Source organism: Oncorhynchus keta, chromosome 34, assembly GCF_023373465.1.
Source record: "Oncorhynchus keta strain PuntledgeMale-10-30-2019 chromosome 34, Oket_V2, whole genome shotgun sequence".
NCBI classification, from domain to species: domain Eukaryota; kingdom Metazoa; phylum Chordata; class Actinopteri; order Salmoniformes; family Salmonidae; genus Oncorhynchus; species Oncorhynchus keta.
In genome coordinates, this window is record NC_068454.1 from 36,415,053 (window position 1) to 36,433,325 (window position 18,273).

At 41.4% G+C, this 18,273-nt stretch overlaps 2 protein-coding genes across 2 annotated transcripts in view; one reads left to right on the forward strand and one right to left on the reverse strand.

The window, feature by feature from the left end:
* Nucleotides 1-13,292, forward strand: part of hs6st3b (heparan sulfate 6-O-sulfotransferase 3b) — a 99,094-nt gene extending 85,802 nt beyond the window's left edge. Inside the window, exon 2 of the mRNA XM_035749115.2 lies at nt 10,446-13,292. Coding sequence (XP_035605008.1) covers nt 10,446-11,175 — 730 coding nt within the window. The 3' untranslated portion in view covers nt 11,176-13,292. The remainder of the gene's footprint in view (nt 1-10,445) is intronic.
* A 24-nt stretch (nt 13,293-13,316) lies between these two features.
* Nucleotides 13,317-17,509, reverse strand: LOC118367025 (2-oxoglutarate receptor 1). The gene is made up of 2 exons (XM_035749959.2): nt 17,162-17,509; nt 13,317-17,053 (listed from the first exon to the last, which is right to left on the reverse strand). The coding sequence occupies exon 2, from the start codon at nt 17,022-17,024 to the stop codon at nt 15,996-15,998; it is 1,029 nt and encodes a 342-aa protein (XP_035605852.1). The 5' UTR covers nt 17,025-17,053; nt 17,162-17,509; the 3' UTR covers nt 13,317-15,995.
* Between the last annotated feature and the right edge of the window lie 764 nt (nt 17,510-18,273).

An 18,273-nucleotide genomic window follows, 5' to 3' on the forward strand; every position in this document is an offset into this window, starting at 1 on the left:
ATTCAGGTGTATGAAACCCAAATGAGTGACTGTTTTTTAAATCAAACTTGCTAATATGAGTAATGAAGTAGAGTAAATAATCGTCTCTCTACGGGCAGTGTGATAGAACTAATACACCGTCCCAAAACGTCAGCACAGTTTCTTTATTAGGAATTGATTTCTCCTCTCCTGAAACAGCTTGCACTGGATCACATTCTCCCTTATAGTGATTTCAGATATAGCGAGCTGCAATCTCGGGTGAGGCAGGCATACAGTAGCAGACTAAATTAGTTTGTCCCCTTTAAATCAAACCGTCTGCTGGAGTTTTGCTTCTTTTTTTGTCAACACTAGGCTACATACAGAGACTTTTTTTTCACAGCAATTTAATATTTTTAAACAACCAGATCTAACACTAAAATGTATGAACAGAAGCTCCACAGTTGTTAATATCAGTATGAGAGAGAGGAGAGAGCAAAATACAGGGAGAGGGAAAGAGAGAGATAGAGGGGGTAGAGTGAAGGAGGTGGTGGAAGAGACAGACGACTGGAATCGGAAGCGTGATTAATCTGACAACCTTTAGAGCACTGAAAGGTTGGGAATCCTGAGGGAGCGCTGATGTCTGTAGGCCATGGAGGAGAAGCAGAGTGGAGAGCTGAGGAAAGGCCAGGAGTCAAGTGAGGTGTAAATCTACAGGAAGAACATCTCCTCAGGTGAAACCCTTGTCATTGGACAGTCTTCTTGTATATCGACAAAGGACTTGGAATGGAAACGGTCACCTCTAACTATAATACAGTGCTTGCTCTGTGGACATGTACTGGATTGGTTTGAGTAAAGTCAAACTCATTAAGGCGATTTATTGACAGGATACTGACAATGACACTTGCATAATAAGCCAAGTTTACACAGACACTCCTGCTCTAATGACTTTGTCATGACGTTGCCCTCTTTGGGTACAGCGAGCACCATCCCCTTCTCTCTGTCTCCTACACTCAGGCTGCTGCGACCTCAGGTCGTAAATTCCCGGAGGAGATTATCTCCTCATGGCCACAGTATAGAGAGAGAGTTTTCATAGAGAGAACAAAGGAATTTCTTCCACCTCACAGAACTTGAGGTCCGAACAACATTTATGTTCTGGAGAAGGTATAAAAGATCAGTGAAGAATCCAGCTACGAACTGGTCCATTTGGTACAATTTTGTGAAACTCATGGGAGTCAATACGACCACATTACCATAAAGCTGTTTATACAATAGCCTCAGATATGAGGCTTACATCTAATTGTTGTATAAGATGAATGAGTGAGTGTAACGGTTCTCTTTAGGTGAAGTAGAGTCAGACCAAAATGCAGCGTAGCTATTGCGATCCATGTTTAATGAAACAAAGTAAACACGAATCAAATACAAAAACAATAAACGTACAACGAAAACCAAAACAGCCTAATACTGGTGCAAAGTAACACAGAGACAGTAACAAGGACAATCACCCACAAAACCCAACACCAAACAGGCTACCTAAATATGGTTCCCAATCAGAGACAATGACGAACACCTGTCTCTGATTGAGAACCATATCAGGCCAAACATAGAACTAGACAAACTAGACATGTAACATAGAATGCCCACCCAGCTCACACCCTGACCAACCAAAACATAGAAACATACAAAGCAAACTATGGTCAGGGTGTGACAGTGAGGATGATACTGTTTGTGAAATTGTGTAATGTGATTTTGGACTGTTTAATGAAGGAAACTCCAATTCCCTTTGGAGTTTAACTAAATCAGAGGACCGCCCATGAGCACGGTTATGGTCTGGCGTCCAGGGACAGTCTTTTCTGCTCTTCCAAATAAAACCCCCACCTTGAGAATTTCTCACCAGACCATGTTTCTCTCAATTATGAGAGGACTAAGATTGAGTCTAGCTTACCTCGATAACGAGAGGGCCAAGGTTTGAGAGGAGACCGAGCTTAAGGTTTGAGTAGATGGCGGAATCTTTTAACCATACCATGTGGTTAACCTCTTAGACTATCGATACCGACAGAATAAGAACAAGTCTTTGATATTAATTACTAGTCTGCAGCTAGGAATTCGGTATCATTGAACGCGAAGACCTACAACCGCCAAAACATCTATCCTATAACGACATGAATGAATGTCACTCTGAACTATCTATTCTAACCACGACAGAGAGAGAGAGAGAGAGCGGACAAACTCTCCAACAGAAACAAACTTTTCAACAGAGATCCCGACGACACACTGAGCGTAAATATATATATTGATTGCAATTGTTCCCGAATGAGTGAGCGTTCATGTGCAAAGGATTAGCATTTCAATTGTTATAATTATCAACTGTGTGTTTCCTTATCTCAGTCGAACCCCCACTTCCCTTTTGTACACCATGCTGCGATGCCGGTTTATCCCACTAGGGAAACTCCTTTATCATTTTCTTGTAACTATCCACTGTTTGTTATGCATTTATGTGAATTACTTAGTTAGTAAATAAATTATTTTAAGACAATTGATGTATGGATGACTCATAGTGAAGACTGGGTTTGTGCAGATAACCAACAATTTACGACGTTTGGAATGAGACTAACGTGAGGTAAAGAATACGTCATTAATCAGAAGACTAAAGGATCAAATATGAAAATATCTGAAAGTTACATTAGGAAAATTATAACTTTGTCATCTGAATATTTTCCTTGGTGCCCCCTAGTTAATTACAGTTACATGATTAATCAGTTTAATCGCCTAATAATAATTACAGAGAGTTATTTGATAAAGATTCATCTTCAGTTTAATGATGCCAAAGACACGACAACATGGATGTTAAACGAGTCACTGGAAGTGTCCCAAAAGCATGACCTGCGATGCACATTGAAGGTCGGATATAATGCTTTTTTAAAATGATGTCTAAGGGGACAGACAAATATTAATACGTTCACATGATTTAAAGCACAGACTAGTTCATGCTTTGCTTTTGTCAAGCTTTATCATTTTCTCTGTGATACATCTCTTTAATAAACGGAGACCTTTGAATAAAAGGTTTCAGCACAGAGAGTTGTTTGACCCTTGTAACCCTGCTGGGCAGACTGTGAACTTCTGAGGCTCCTGAAAAAGCATCGTCTGATCCTTATTATACCTCAGTGGTCTGATCAGCAAGCTTTAGACGGAGGGAGCAGTAGGTTTGAGGTTTTTGCCAGGTCCAAGATGAAACGCAGCGCGCCCCTCTGAAATGGCCTCAAGCGCAGTCCACTGGAATTTGTTGCATATTCATTTCTGTTGCATGATGCAGGGCACAAATAGGTGTCGAGCAAGTCTAATCAGCCGCCGAACATAAAGTTTGTCTCAGCATACACTACACATCCCCTGTCTAATTCCAGCAGACCACATCGAGCTAGCAAACAAAGCGATCAAAGCTTTTCTAAAGCAACTGTAAACCAGACATGGCACAATAGCAAGTGAACAGATTGAGGGAGAACCTCAAGGGAAAGATATCAGAGGCAATTTCTTCAAACAACACTCCATAGTTCTCGCTGACACGAGATCAGTCAGCTTTGGTGCTGAAGTTTCTGGACAAGGTTTGCCTTACATATTTGCAGGCACACAGTGGTAGACATTTAGTAGCAGAGCAGTTTATAGCAAAGTTCTGCACAGTTAGCAGACAGATCTGTAGTTTGGTTCTACCTGCAGGCATCTGCTACAAGTTTCTGCCCAGACTTCACAGATTCCCGTTCCAAATCCAATCCAATTTTATTGGTCACATACACGTGTTTAGCAGATGTTATTGCGAAATGCTTGTAAAGTTGGTTGACTTGTGAAGCCAGTTCCCTCACCTTCAGTGAAGACCATGTATCTTGGGCTAAATGTATACTTTCTTTTTTAGTAGCATGCAATCATGGAGGGGCTGCGGGCTGCCATCATGTCGTTGAGGTTAATTACAGGCAATTAAAAGCCAGTTGGCTGTTGAGCTGACACTGGCTTGGATGAATAGTAGTTTACCGTCTGCACAGATGGGTCCCTGTGTGGAGAGATGGGAGAGGAGGTTGAAATGGAGGAAGAAGGGGCAAGTCTCTGTCACTCTTCCTGTGGTGCTGTGCCAGTCTTTCGGAGAGGCTGATGTCCTTCATACTGCTTTTATCCAGCTTGGTTTAGGAAGAAATCCTAAAAGAGAGAGGTACTGTGTTGGTAGGTCCTCAGCTACTGTAAAGCCACTATTGTTTGCCAGTAAATAACTCTCTAATCTCTTAAATTCTCGATTGCGATAGCAGAAATTGGAGCATATTGTGTTCATAGTGATTGGACTTGAAGTTATAGTAGACAGATAAATCTGACATTTTAATCAGATATTCATCAGATTCTGTAAATATGATGTCTTCCTCATGTGCATAGTGCACAGTTTCTATCAAAGTTTAAACATCCATAAACATCCAGAGCTGCATTCCTTCCTCTCAGCCTTATTGGAATTCATATGCTCTTATAGTCCTCTTCCATGTTAATGACCTGTCGTTAGTCTCCGCTCCAGTTGGGTCTTGCTGCAGCTTCTTAGAGGTAGGCATTCTGGAGCTGACTGAGATGCAATATGCTTCACATCCATTATTGATCCATGATTAACTGGGGTTCAGCAGGCCTCTCGACTTAAACACTTTAAGTGGGCTGGAAATTCTTGGCACAGGATGTGTCTCTGTCTGCATCCTGGGGGCTTTATGGAACGACGCCAAATTAAAAAAAAATGTTTTATGTCCTTTAATCATTTTCTGTTTACCCAATCACACGTAAACAAATCAACAGGGAGAAATCATCAGCATATGAACAAGCTCCAATTATTATCTCTGAAGATTCAAGATAGCAACTGCCAGCTCCACTTGTGATTGCGAATAACGGCTATGTGAAATGATTATTAAAACAGGACGATGGGCGGTAGCTCGCTGGGCCGACTCACCCCCCTGTCTAAAGTCCTTCTGTGGCGTGCAGGGCCAGTCTCCTTTCTCTCTCGATACTTTGATGCTGATGCACCGTGACACTGATGGTGCACACGGATGACCTTTGAGCGTGCTGGCGTGCTCAGGCAACACTTGCTGCATGTGTTTGTGTCCCTGATACAGGCTAATGAGGATGTGTCTGTCGGCTGTAGCCGGAGCTGGGCGATCCACTCCAGTATGAAGAGAAGAGCCAGGATACAGCTGCTGCCAGCGGGGCTCTAATCACAGCTTACTGCCTGAGACACACTGCCAACTCACCACGGGCGGGAGAGAGAGAGAGGGTGCTCTACTCTGCTCACCACCCACTCACTACACTGCACTCTCGTGCACCCATACATACTGACGCCATGGCACATCGTTACATCATATGGGGGTGATTGGAGTGTTAGGGTATACTCTCTGAAACCTTTTCCCAACAATATTTGATTTAGTGATAATCATGGTAATCATGATTGATCGTGTCATTGCTGTTAAGTAATTGATGCATAAGGAACAAACAAGTTTTCGTATTACATACATTAGTGTCATTTAATAATAATATGCTATTACTGTGAAGATGCCATGTGTTGCCTGGTGACAGAAAAACAGACATAAATATTGCTGTTCTATGTTGCTAATATTCAGGGGGTCTTAATATATGCAGTGCCTTCAGAAAGTATTCACACCCCTTGAATTTTTACACATTTTGTTATGTTACAAAGTGGCTTTAAAATGTATTTAATTGTCCTTTTTTGTTAATGATCCACACACAATACTCTGTAATGTCAAAGTGGAAGACAAATTCTATGTTTAAAAAAAATATTATTAAAAATTAAACACTCATATATCTTGGTTAGATAAGTATTCAACCCCCTGAGTGAATACATGTTAGAATCACTGTTGGCAACAATTACAGCTGTTAATGTTTTGGGGTAAGTTTCTAAGAGCTTTGCATACCTGGATTGTACAATATATGCCTATTATTCTTTTTAAAATTCTTCAACTTCTGTCAAGTTGGGGGTTGATCGTTGCTAGACAGCCATTTTCAAGTCGTGCCATTGATTTTTCAAGCCGATTTAAGTAAAAACTGTAACGAGGCCACTCAGGAACATTCAATGTTGTCTTGGTAAGCAACTCCAGTGTATATTTGTCCTTGTGTGTTTGGTTTTGGTCCTGCTGGAAGTTGAATTTGTCTCCTAGTGTCTGTTGGAAAGCAGACTGAAATAATTTTTCCTCTATAATTTTGCCTGTGCTTAGCTCTATTACATTTATTTTTTATCCTATATAACTCCCTAGTCCTTGCCCAAGACAAGCATACCCAAAACATGATGCAGCCACCACCATGGTTGAAAATATGAAGAGTGGTACTTAGTTAAGTGTTGTGATGGACTTTCCCCAAACATAACACTTTGTATTCAGGAGGTAATTACTTTACCACCTTTATTTTGCAGTTTTACTTTAGTGCCTTATTGCAAACAGGATGTATGTTCTGGAATATTTTTATTCTGTACAGGCTTCCTTCTTATCTCTTTGTCATATAGGTTAGTATTGTGGAGTAACTACAATGTTGTTGATCCATCCTCAGTTTTCTCCTATCAAAGTTATTATACTTTGTAACTGTTTTAAAAAATCACCATGGTGAAATCCTTGAGTCTTTCCTTTCTCACCAGCAACTGAGTTCGGAAGGACACCTGTATCTTTATAGTGACTGGATGTATTGCTACACCATCCAAAGTGTAATTGATCATTTCACCATGCTCAAATAAATATTCAGTGTCTTGCTTTTTTATTTTCACCCATCTACTAATAGGTGCCCTTCTTTGTGAACCACATGGAAACCTCCCTGGTCTTTGTGGTTGAATCTGTGCTTGAAATTCACTTTTCGAGTGAGGGACCTTACAGATAATTGTATGTGTGGGGTACAGAGATGGAGTAGTCATTCCGAAATCATGTTAGCCACTATTATTGCACTCAGAGTGAGTCCATGCAACTTCTTATGTGACTTGTTAAGCACATTTTTACTCCTGTACTTATGTAGGCTTGCCATAACAAATGGGTCAAATACTTATTGACTCAATACATTCAGCTTTTCATATGTTGTTCATTTGTAAAAAATAAATAAATAAAAAATAATAATAATGTAAAAACAAAATTCTACTTTGGCATTATGGGGTATTGTGTCTAGATCAGTGACACACAATCAGTTAAGTGTAGACCGTCAACAAAGATTTCTAGATTCTTGAATGTTACTTTGTGGTGTATCCTTTCAGACTGTGACTATGGTCATGACAGTGTCATAATTGCAGCACTCTTATTTTTCAAGTGCAGATTTGACAGAACTGACAAAGGAGAAATAGAATTTGTTGTAGAATACAAGGAACAGGACATCCTCTTCAGAATACCTAAAACCATGACTACACGAGACTGTACCATTGGTTAAAAAACTGGGCCATGAGTGTGTGCATGCGTGTATACCTGCGTACGTACAACCCTGCATGTGCATACGTCTGTTTACCTGTGTGTGTGTGTGTGTGTGTGTGTGTGTGTGTGTGTGTGTGTGTGTGTGTGTGTGTGTGTGTGTGTGTGTGTGTGTGTGTGTGTGTGTGTGTGTGTGTGTGTGTGTGTGTGTGTGTGTGTGTGCGCGCGCTTGCGTGCGTGCGTGTGTGTGTGTGGAGGACCTGAAAAGCCGAGCAGCTTTGGAATCAGTGTGAAGTCTCAGCGGCACATCCCACTTTATCCGGCCAGTCTGCTCTCCCGGGTCACATCCGAATGCGGCCCCATTAAATATTCACTGGCACTCAGAGGACATCACCTTAGGGGAGGCCTGCCCAGCCAACACCTGCCCCAGCCCTTCACTGCTCTGTACCTCAGGCTGCCTTGACATACCGACCTGGAGTTTGGGAGTGTGATGTTTTTCCTTTGAAGTTGTCAGAAAGCCTTGTGTTGATAGAGCAGCTGTGGAGTTTTTGTAAATAGACAGCCCTCTTTGCAATGTAAAGTGAAGAAAACATTATATCAGGTGTCTCTTCAAAGGTGTATTTATTTATTTTGACTATTTCATTCATACAGTACCAGTCAAAAGTTTAGACACACCTACTCATTACCAGGTTTTTATTTATTTTTACTATCTTATATAATGTAGAATAATAGTGAAGACATACAAACTATGAAATAACACAAATGGAACCATGTAGTAACCAAAAAAGTGTTAAACAAATCTAAATATATTTTCTATTTGAGATTCTTAAATGTAGCCACCCTTTTCCTTGATGACAGCTTTGCACACTCTTGGCATTCTGTCAACCAGCCTCGTGAGGTAGTCACCTGGAATGCATTTCAATTAACAGGTGTACCTTGTTAAGTTAATTTGTGGAATTTCTTTAGTTTTTAATGCGTTTGAGCCATTCAGTTGTGTTGTGACAAGGTAGGGGTGGTATACAGAAGATAGCCCTACTTGGTAAAAGACCAAGTCCATATTACGGCGAGAACAGCTCAAATAAGCAAAGAGAAATGAAGGTCAGTCAATCTGGAAAATTTCAAGAACTTTTAAAGTTTCTTCAAGTGCAGTCACAAAAACCATCAAGCGCTGTTATGAAACTCGCTCTCATTGGGACCGCAATAGGAAAGGAAGACACAGAGTTACCTCTGCTGCAGAGGATTAGTTCATTCGAGTTACCAGCCTCAGAAATTGCAGCCCAAATAAATGCTTCACAGAATTCAAGTAACAGACACATTTCAACATCAACTGTTCAGAGGAGTCAATGTGAATCAGGCCCTCATGGTCAAATTTATGGTCAAAGGGACACCAATAATAGGAAGAGACTTGTTTGGGCCAAGAAACACGAGCAATGGACATTAGACCAGTGGAAATCTGTCCTTTGGTCTGATGAGTCCAAATTTGAGATTTTGGGTTCCAACCGCCGTGTCTTTGTGAGACGCAGAGTAGGTGAATGGATGGTTCCCATCGTGAAGCATGGAGGAGGAGGTGTGATGGTGTTAGGGTGCTTTGCTGGTGACTATGTCCATGATTTATTTAGAATTCAAGGCACACTAAACCAGCATGTCTACCGCAGCAGTCTGCAGTGATACACCATCCCATCTGGTTAGTCCCATCTGGGACTATCATTTGTTTTTTTTAACAGGGCCATGACACAAAACACAACTCCAGGCTGTGTAAAGGCTATTTGACCAAGGAGAGTGATGGAGAGAGTGATGGAGTGTGGCATTAGATAACCTGGTCTCCATAATCACCTGACCTCAACCCAAATGAGATGGAAAAGCAGCCAAAAAGTGCTCAGCATATGTGGGAACTCCTTGAAGACTGTTGTAAAAGCATTCCTCGTGAAGTTGGTTGAGAGAATGCCAAGAGTGTAGAAAGCTGTCATCAAGGCAAAGGGTGGCTACTTGTTAGAGTCTCAAATATATTTAGATTTTTTTAACACTTTTTTGGTTACTACATGATTCCATATGTGTTATTTCATAGTTTTGATGTCTTCTCTATTATTCTACATTATATAAAGTAGTACAAATAAAGAAAAACCTGGTTATGAGTAGGTGTGTCTAAACTTTTGTGTGTATGTTTTGCCATTTGGAGCTCGTGTATTTAAAAAAAAAAGTTTTTACCTTTAATTAACTAGGTATCATGGAATTGTAGTACTGTATATGATTTTGACTGCCTACATATCGTTTTATTATGATTCCTACTGCCTACATACATTTTTATTGAGTAGGTTGCAGAGTATGTTCTCAACATCTTTTTGACAATGTTTTCACTCTGTACTACATTGCTTACTGCTATGGATTTTTCCAGCACTTTCTCCAATTTTACTGTAGCCTGTACTGAGTTCCTCTCCTTTGAATGTCCTTAAGTTGGCACTGCAGGAAACTGATTAATTGAATTTTTTTTATGTTCAGTGGCTGTCCCTAGGCTTACAATGATTGAGGAGATAGTCCCTCTCTGTAGGAGAGGCAGTGATGTGTATAAAAATAATATCTTTCATTTAACAGCTCTCCTCTCCAAAGTGCTACTGGAATTTCTCCTCTAAAACATAGAGCTTTGTTTGGTAGACAACTGATGGGTAAAGCACTTGATTAGGACTGCAAAAGACTTCTGTCAAAAACACTTTCTCCTCATTCCGATAAGCCAGAACGTTGAGGAATGGATCTGATAGGTTTTATATCCATCATTGGTCAACTAGGTTTTTGCTTCAGGTTATTTCTGATGACTAGACATGCTCATGATCAAATAGTACAACCTTAGGTGAGTTGTAAAACACCCATAACTCTGTTGATATTCCCCTACCATTGACACGATAAATCACTTTTGTGTTCAAGGACAATAGGGAAAAAGACCTCTGATAATCTCTCTAAAGTTTCAGTTTGGTAATTAGCGTCTAACCTTGAAGTGCGATACCCAGTCACAAAAGTCACCATCTGTCAGTACAATGCTGCGTGGGCCTGTGTGATGTTGATGTGTTCGTAGCTCTCTGACTGTGTTTGTTTTGGCTGCAGGGACTTCTACTACATAACCATGCTGCGTGACCCCGTCTCCCGCTACCTGAGCGAGTGGAAGCACGTGCAGCGAGGTGCCACCTGGAAGACCTCCCTGCACATGTGTGACGGGCGCTCGCCCACACAGGACGAACTGCCCACCTGCTACAGCGGGGACGACTGGTCGGGCGTCACCCTAACCGAGTTCATGGACTGCCCGTCCAACCTGGCCAACAACCGACAGGTGCGCATGCTGGCCGACCTCAACTTGGTAGGCTGCTACAACCTGTCCTCCATGAACGAGAGCGATCGCAACCACATCCTGCTGGGCAGCGCCATGAACAACCTGAAGAACATGGCCTTCTACGGACTGACAGAGTTCCAGCGCAAGACGCAGTACCTGTTTGAGCGGACGTTCAGCCTGCGCTTCATCGCCGCCTTCACTCAGATCAACAGCACGCGCGCCGCCAACGTGGACCTGAGCGAGGCTGTGCGCCGTCGCATCGAGGACCTCAACTATCTGGACGTGCAGCTGTACGAGTATGCCAAGGACCTGTTCCTCCAGCGCTTCCAATACACCCGCCAGCGCGAGCACCAGGCGGAGCGATTGAAGAGGCGTGAGGAGCGCCGATGGCTTCGGGAGCAGAGGGAGCAGAGCAGGGCCTCACTCCCCAGACGCCGGGGGTACGAGGGCGGAGGCGACCTGGCCACGACCACTGAAGACTACACCAGCCAGGTGGCCCGCTGGTGAGGTGTTACCCTGGCCACGCACACAGAGAGAGGTCACTGGTGATCACCTCCAGAATCATCTCACATGGTACTCTTTCTCTCTCTGCCTCTGTCAATCTCTCTCTATCGCTCTATCTTTTTCTGTCTACTATCTCTATCTTTATCTCTTTCTCAGCTTCAGTGTGATCCTAGCGCTCTGCTAAAGTTTCTTTCTGGTTATGAAACTGCCAAGTCTGTGAGTCAGTTTCACAGAAGCTCTGCCTTGGAGTGCCCTTTGGTGTCTTAAATCTTCAAATGGATGGTTTAATGTATTTATTTGTAATGAATTGTTTTGCTGCTCCTTTGCTTTCCTGCCTCTTAGTCATGGTTATTTATTATCATGTAGATTATGATAACTCTTTAAAGGCAGTAAATTAAGCTTAAAGAAGACACAATCAAAAGACGCTGCTAGCAAATACATTTTTATTGGGACTCAATGTCAAGGGGTGGATATCAATCAGTGTTTTTTTTTGTTGCGACTGGCAGGAATATAGTAGTTGAAACAGAAAACAATATAAATGTGCTGATTCTCGCATGTCATGTGTCCATATTATATCTGAGAGACGTTTTGAGGATGGAGAGTTAATTCCAAAAGAAATGTTGAGAGCCAAAAGTACGCCGACTTTTTTGTTTACGTAGCTACTGTTTTCTTAACGGGACCTTGCAAATCGACAACTTCTCAGAAATAAGATAATGTATTTAGTTTCATTTTATCATGGCAGTTTCAATTATATTTACATTTCCCTCAAACAAATATAGTGTAGTTGTAGTCAGTCAAGATAATGTCAGATGTTTTGATTATGATGCAAAAATGTTTTCTCGGGTGCAATATTCAGTAGCGTTTGTCTACATGCAACACCGTTCAAGTTTCAACTCAGAGGAACTGCTGTTTCTGTTCATCCACTATCTGTGTGTTGGAATGTGAAGTCAATCATAAACTCACAAAGAGAGGATTACCCTGAAGAAAACCCGCCCGATTTCTATTCTGCCCTGACCAGACTTACCACATTCAGCTTTCACATTACAAATGGAAAGAACTCCTCAAGGAAGATTTTTCAAAAATGTTAAGCTTGGATTGTTTAAGTAGTCTTCTCCAGAAGGTAAAGATAAGCAGTAGGTAAATGCTTTAGGTGAGGACTGAGGAGCCAGGTCAGTGTGGTTGGTGTGTGGACTGACTGTCAATGAGGTGATCAGCATTCGGCCCTCGTGCTCACCCCGTCACACTCCGTGGTTTAACATGTTTGTGGAGCCCACGCCAACGGCTTTGTGGGCTGTGAGGGGGGTTCTAATGCTACCAGAATAACAGCCTGAGATGACACGGTAGCAGAATACAGTAGTTTCCTGTAGTAGGAAGGAGATGAAATGTACCACATCTAGTTTCATGTCTGATTGTCCCTCTCAAAACACAGGTAACTTCTGAATGAACATTAAACAAACTGGAAAGTATCAAACGAGATTCATCTAATTGTTATGGTTGAATTACTTGCAGATGGCTGTGATGATGATGTCATGTTAGATTAAATAATGGATTTGCTATTCTGATCTGTTGTTCTGTTATGAACATTTCAACTCTCCAATGACAATATTTTTTTTATAAAAATATGAATTTGCTGCTGCTTTCATTTTCACATTTATCCTGTGTTTACTTGATTTTTTTCAGAAGATGTTGGTCTGTCTGATCACTGAGCACAGCTTTGGTCCATTAACCTTAACCGATGAGTGGAAGTTTTTGTTGTTTAAGTAAGTTTGTATCCAGTTAGTTGATTGACTGTAATGTAATAGTAACCATTATCACAGTTTGGGTTGGTATCCCTAATCCAGATTAGGCCTGCTCTTGGACTATAAAACCTGCTAAATGGAAAAACTCTATTGAAAATGATTTTTCATTCAGGAATATGCAGCATCTGTTTGCAGGAAACTGTTTTTTGTTTTTGTTATAAGTAATTGTTCAAAGCTATACAACTATTGGAGTGTGTGTGCGTACCATTATTGTATATTGATCACAAGTTTGCCTGCAATTTCAGTGAGCCAACACACCATGTTTATACATTGCCCCAGCATTTTCAAACCAACATTATGGATACAATACCAATTTTTTTTTTTTTTTGGGGGTGGAATGTGCTGTGAAGCAATCTCCCTGATGAAAAAAACAGCTTATATTCATGTAGTTGTTATCTGCTCAAACTTGTGATGTGTATATTGACGCAAAGTCTGAAATGAATATTTCAAACCTATTATCCTTATCAGACCTCAGTGTAAATATAGCGGTGAAATCAAGCCTAAAAAGAGAATGTCACACTAGATATTGTACTGCCATCCCCACAGCCCTGTGACATGCCATGTTGTGAAAGAGTGATTTGAATGAACTTCAACTGCCACTCAACTTAAGTGCACATCTTTGAAAAACAGGTAATCTTGCATTTATTTATTGCAAACAAGGGAGTTTGTCTAAAAGGAAAAAGGTTATAATAGCATCACACGAGGGAGAACTTTCTACATTTATGTATCTGTATGTTCCTGTTCAAATTGTTGTGTATGAAAAGGACAGTCTTGATGCCATTTGACGTGTTATACTTTATCAGCAATGTTCTTGTCAGGTCTGCAAGGCTGGGTGAATACTACTTCAGATATTAGAAATAAATGCATTGAACAAACATGACCCTTTTCTGCCTGGAATCATTGGGATGAAGCCATAGACATTAGGAAGGTTATTCAACGACATTTAACCACATTCATGAGGTCTTGACCTTTAAAATGCAATGCAAGCACTAGCTTCGTCCGCGTTAGCAAACAGCCCAGATAAACACAGTCCCAGTCAGGTGACCAGGCGTCCAACATCTATCTTCATCAGTAGGTCATGCACTGTCGAAATTAAACTTGTTTACGTGAATTATTAGCATTGGTTGTGTATGCAAGATGTTGGCCTGTATTTTCTCCACCAATATTTTCATAATCATGCATCACAATGAAGTGTGGTATATAGTGGATGTGTTTCACTTCATGTGTGTGTCTGTCTCCTGAGGATTACATTTCAATGAGATATATTATATGCATTGTAAAACACGAAAATTAGGCAGAAAGGAGAGGACCATTGAGAAGACCACTACTTGTTAAAGGAAATATTCAAGTTCCTTTCCTGTTGCTATAGTGAGATTATTACTAAGGGAGAAATAAGGGAACAAGGGAGAATCATTCAGAATGTTCTGGTCCAGAAATAGCAGTTTATATATACAGGTATATGCACTGTACAATCATCAGTCTCTTTCATTTGCTGTTATTCAGCAGTGACAAGGGATGGAAATATTGGTCTGCTTACAAGACACTGATTGGACTATTACCTGCCTAATACAAGCTTCTCTCTATGCAGGAAATTGCCCTGACTCTCAACATAGTGCAGTTAATAAGTTGAATGAATGAAGACTCATCTTCTTTCAGAAAGCTCATTCATTTTATTGCAAAGAAAAGTGGAACCACCAGACAGGAACCACCAGACAGACAGACAGACAGACTCTGCTGTCTAGTCTACTCCCGACAGATCCCGCTTATTTCCTCCTAGCTGTGGTATGAGGAAGGAAAATGACTCATACCCACAAACAAGGAGAATAGCTTCTCAGACAGGTAACATAACATGTACTGTATTATTTTATATGCTCCTGCTTTGTGGTACCAATCCTGCTGGGTTTGTTTGAGGAAGTTCAGATGTCTGGATTATTATTGTGTACAGACAGGCACCTTTAGTGAAATGTGAAATCACTGTTGATTTTTTTTACTGTTGGCTGATGTGAAGAAACAGTTGTCCACCTCCACAAACGGATCGTTACACTATCATGATATAATGTCATGTAAAACCCATTGTCGTACATATATACTCTATTTCTTCCCTAAATAACTGATTATTATTATTCTATTGTGAAAGCTTTCTGAGCTTTTCTACTAATCGTGCCCCACTCGAGTGCCAGCCGTATGAAAGGAAAAGGTTCACATCTGTTCTAAGCAATCACCTGCAGCGAAGTCTGACATTCTTATTAAATCTATGACTCTATAGCTAGATCATAGATGACAGTGTTCTATCCTCAGTCCAATGTTTTGAGACAAAATTTGAGTCCAACATTGTAAGTCTTCGCTGTTCTTAAATGTGATGTCCTGGTGCCTCTAGGGCAATTCAGAAAGATGATTGAGGATCTTATTAATGATGAATGTGTTTGCATTTGATGAAGATGTTTTTCTTTCTGCTTGCGTTTTGTATTTATATTTTGATGTGTGTATGTTCTGTAATTTATGTAATTCAGGGCTCATCTGTAAAAGAGACCTTTCTCTCAGTATGACCCCCCCCCCCCTGATCAAATAAAGGTTCAATCAAATCAAATACAAGTCCAATATTTACTGACAGTGATTAACATGTTTAATTCTTAACATGATTATATGTTGTATGATTGTACAGCTTGTTATAATGCAATGTATTGTCAATTAAAGACTGACCCAGAAACCTAGCATTTCCCTACTGAATCCAGTCTACTCAAGATAAGAGCACCCTGCTGTGATTTATCTTGCACGGCAGTTGACAGAACCAGTTTTATGGCACAAACATTTCGACAATATCAGTAACGTTCAGAAACATGGTCACCCTAGAAAGACAGCACCTAATAAAGTTACTCAAAGGCGAGCAGTGCATTTGTAAGTTACTAAGTTAGTAAGTAGTAAAAAGGACATAGTTCTTTTTGTCAACACCAAAAAATAGACTTCTGTGTTTTGAAATGAAGTAAATCAACCATATGTATACAAAATGTTGTGTAGTATTTTGACTCAGCTCTTTAGCACGTTAGCCTGTGACATACTGTTTCTGCCTGGTTGGCCGATCACTGCCACCATGATGGGCCTCTTGGTCTTGAGAAACTGGGGTCTCCAGCGGAGGAGGCCAAGGACCGCCTGGTGGAACCTGTCTCCAGCCAGAGTGTACAGAGCCAGGTTGAAGAAGGTGTTGAGCCCTGCCAGGGGTCTGGAGATGGTGTAGGCTGCATTGACCCCTATCAGCAGCATACAGGGCACCGGCCTTTGGGCTTCCATCTGGGTGTACACCCGCAGGGCACGGAGGATGTGGAAGGGTGTGAAGCATAGCACAAACACAACCAGGATCAGCACAGTCATCCTGCGGGCACGCACCCTGTTCGGACGGCCCTCATGTGGCCCACCGGCCAGCTCACATGCAACACGGATGTAACTCAGGCACACCACCACTAGGGGGAGTAGGTAGCCCAGGACAGTGAGTAGCCAGCCATAGACCCACACCTCTTCTGGATCATTACTCGCAAAATCCAGGCATGACGTCATATTGTTCTCAGTCTTCTTCACAGTGATCATGTGGACCATGGGTATAATCTCCAACACAGATATGAACCACACAGCCAGGCAGGCGATCACACCCCAGCTCGTCCTCTGCACCTGGGCTGCCCTCAGCGGGTGGACCACGACCACATAGCGGAACACACTCAGGCAGGTGAGGAAGAGGATGCTGCCGTACAGGTTGAAGTGGAAGCTAAAGCGAACAATGCGACACATGGCCTCGCCCATGATCCAGTCGTCGTGGATGTAGTAGTGGACCAGGAAGGGCAGACACAGAACATACAGGAGGTCTGCCAAGGCAAGGTTCACCATGATGATGCTGCTGCTCTTCCATGGGCGCAGCCTGACCACGTAGATGATGATTGAGGTGATGTTACCCACAAGCCCCACTACAAATATGATCCCATACATGATCGGAAGGTAGGATCTCTTTATGTAGTCATCCACTGGAAAACATTCGGGAGTCTTATTATCCCTGTCTTCGCTAGCCATGGTTGTGTTGTGTGAGCCAACAAAATGTCCTAAGACAAACACAAGTGGAGATTTCTCATGCTATTACAATAAAAATCATAGAAAGAAATAGAGAATCATAGAAAGAAATTGGATGAGGAAAATGCATCTGTTCTTACTATTAGCTGCAATGCTGTTCCAGTATCTGTGTGTCACTTCTGAATTTCCTGATTCTTCAGGCAGCAGTCAGTTTGAACAGCATCCCAGAGCCCTCCCCCAAAGAATGTGTAGCGCGCCCATTAGTTCTTCAGCAGGATGCATTAGGTGTCCTTGCAGCTTTAAAGGTATCAAAGATCTACTCTAACTAAGCCCACAAGAATCAGTAGTAGTGATTTATACAGTACAGTTGTGATTTGACACAATGGTTAGATTACTTGAGATTTGTGGGTTTAAATAGAAAGTAGAGAATTATACCGTTACAACCTCATTGAGGGTGATTTTAGGTCACACATTAAACCAAATTGTGCAACATCTTACTTTGACATGTTTTATGTAAATCATTGTGATTAACTGCATTTGTTGTTTTTAAGAATTCCCTGATCCCACATACCTGGAAGATGTGTCACCCCTGTCTGCTTGACTGAGGACACAAACAGCAGACATACCTTCACCTCTAAGTTATTGTTCAACTAAGAATGATCACATAGAATGTCCTTTCATTTCCTTATTAGACAGCCTGGTCTCATAGACTAGACATAATATTGTAAACATAAATCCGGGAGAATCAAATTAGATGGCTACTTACGGCAAAAACAATATAAGGTGGTTGGTTGGGCGTACAACGCGAATGTCTAGCAACCCCAATGGTTGGGAGAATCTCATCACGGACAACATTAGCATTTTAGCTAATCTGCAATTTTTCTACTACTTACAACTTTTTAGCTACTTTGCAACTACTCAACATGCAAGCCAGCCCTTCCCCTAACCTTAACCTGAACCCTTTTAGCTAATCCTTCCCCTGTACAACATTAACGTCTAGTATCCCAAAGGTTGCGAGTTCAAATCTCATTATGGACAACTTTAGCAACTACTTACTACTTTTTTTAGCTACTTTACAACTTCTTAGTATATTAGCTAACCCTTCCCATAACATTAACCCTTTTAGCTAACCCTTCCCCAACCCTAGCCTTAGCCCTTTTAGTTAACCCTAACCTTAACCCTTTATCCTAACCCTATGCACTAGCCTAGCTAACATTAGCCAGCTAACTAGAATTCGTAACATATTGTACGT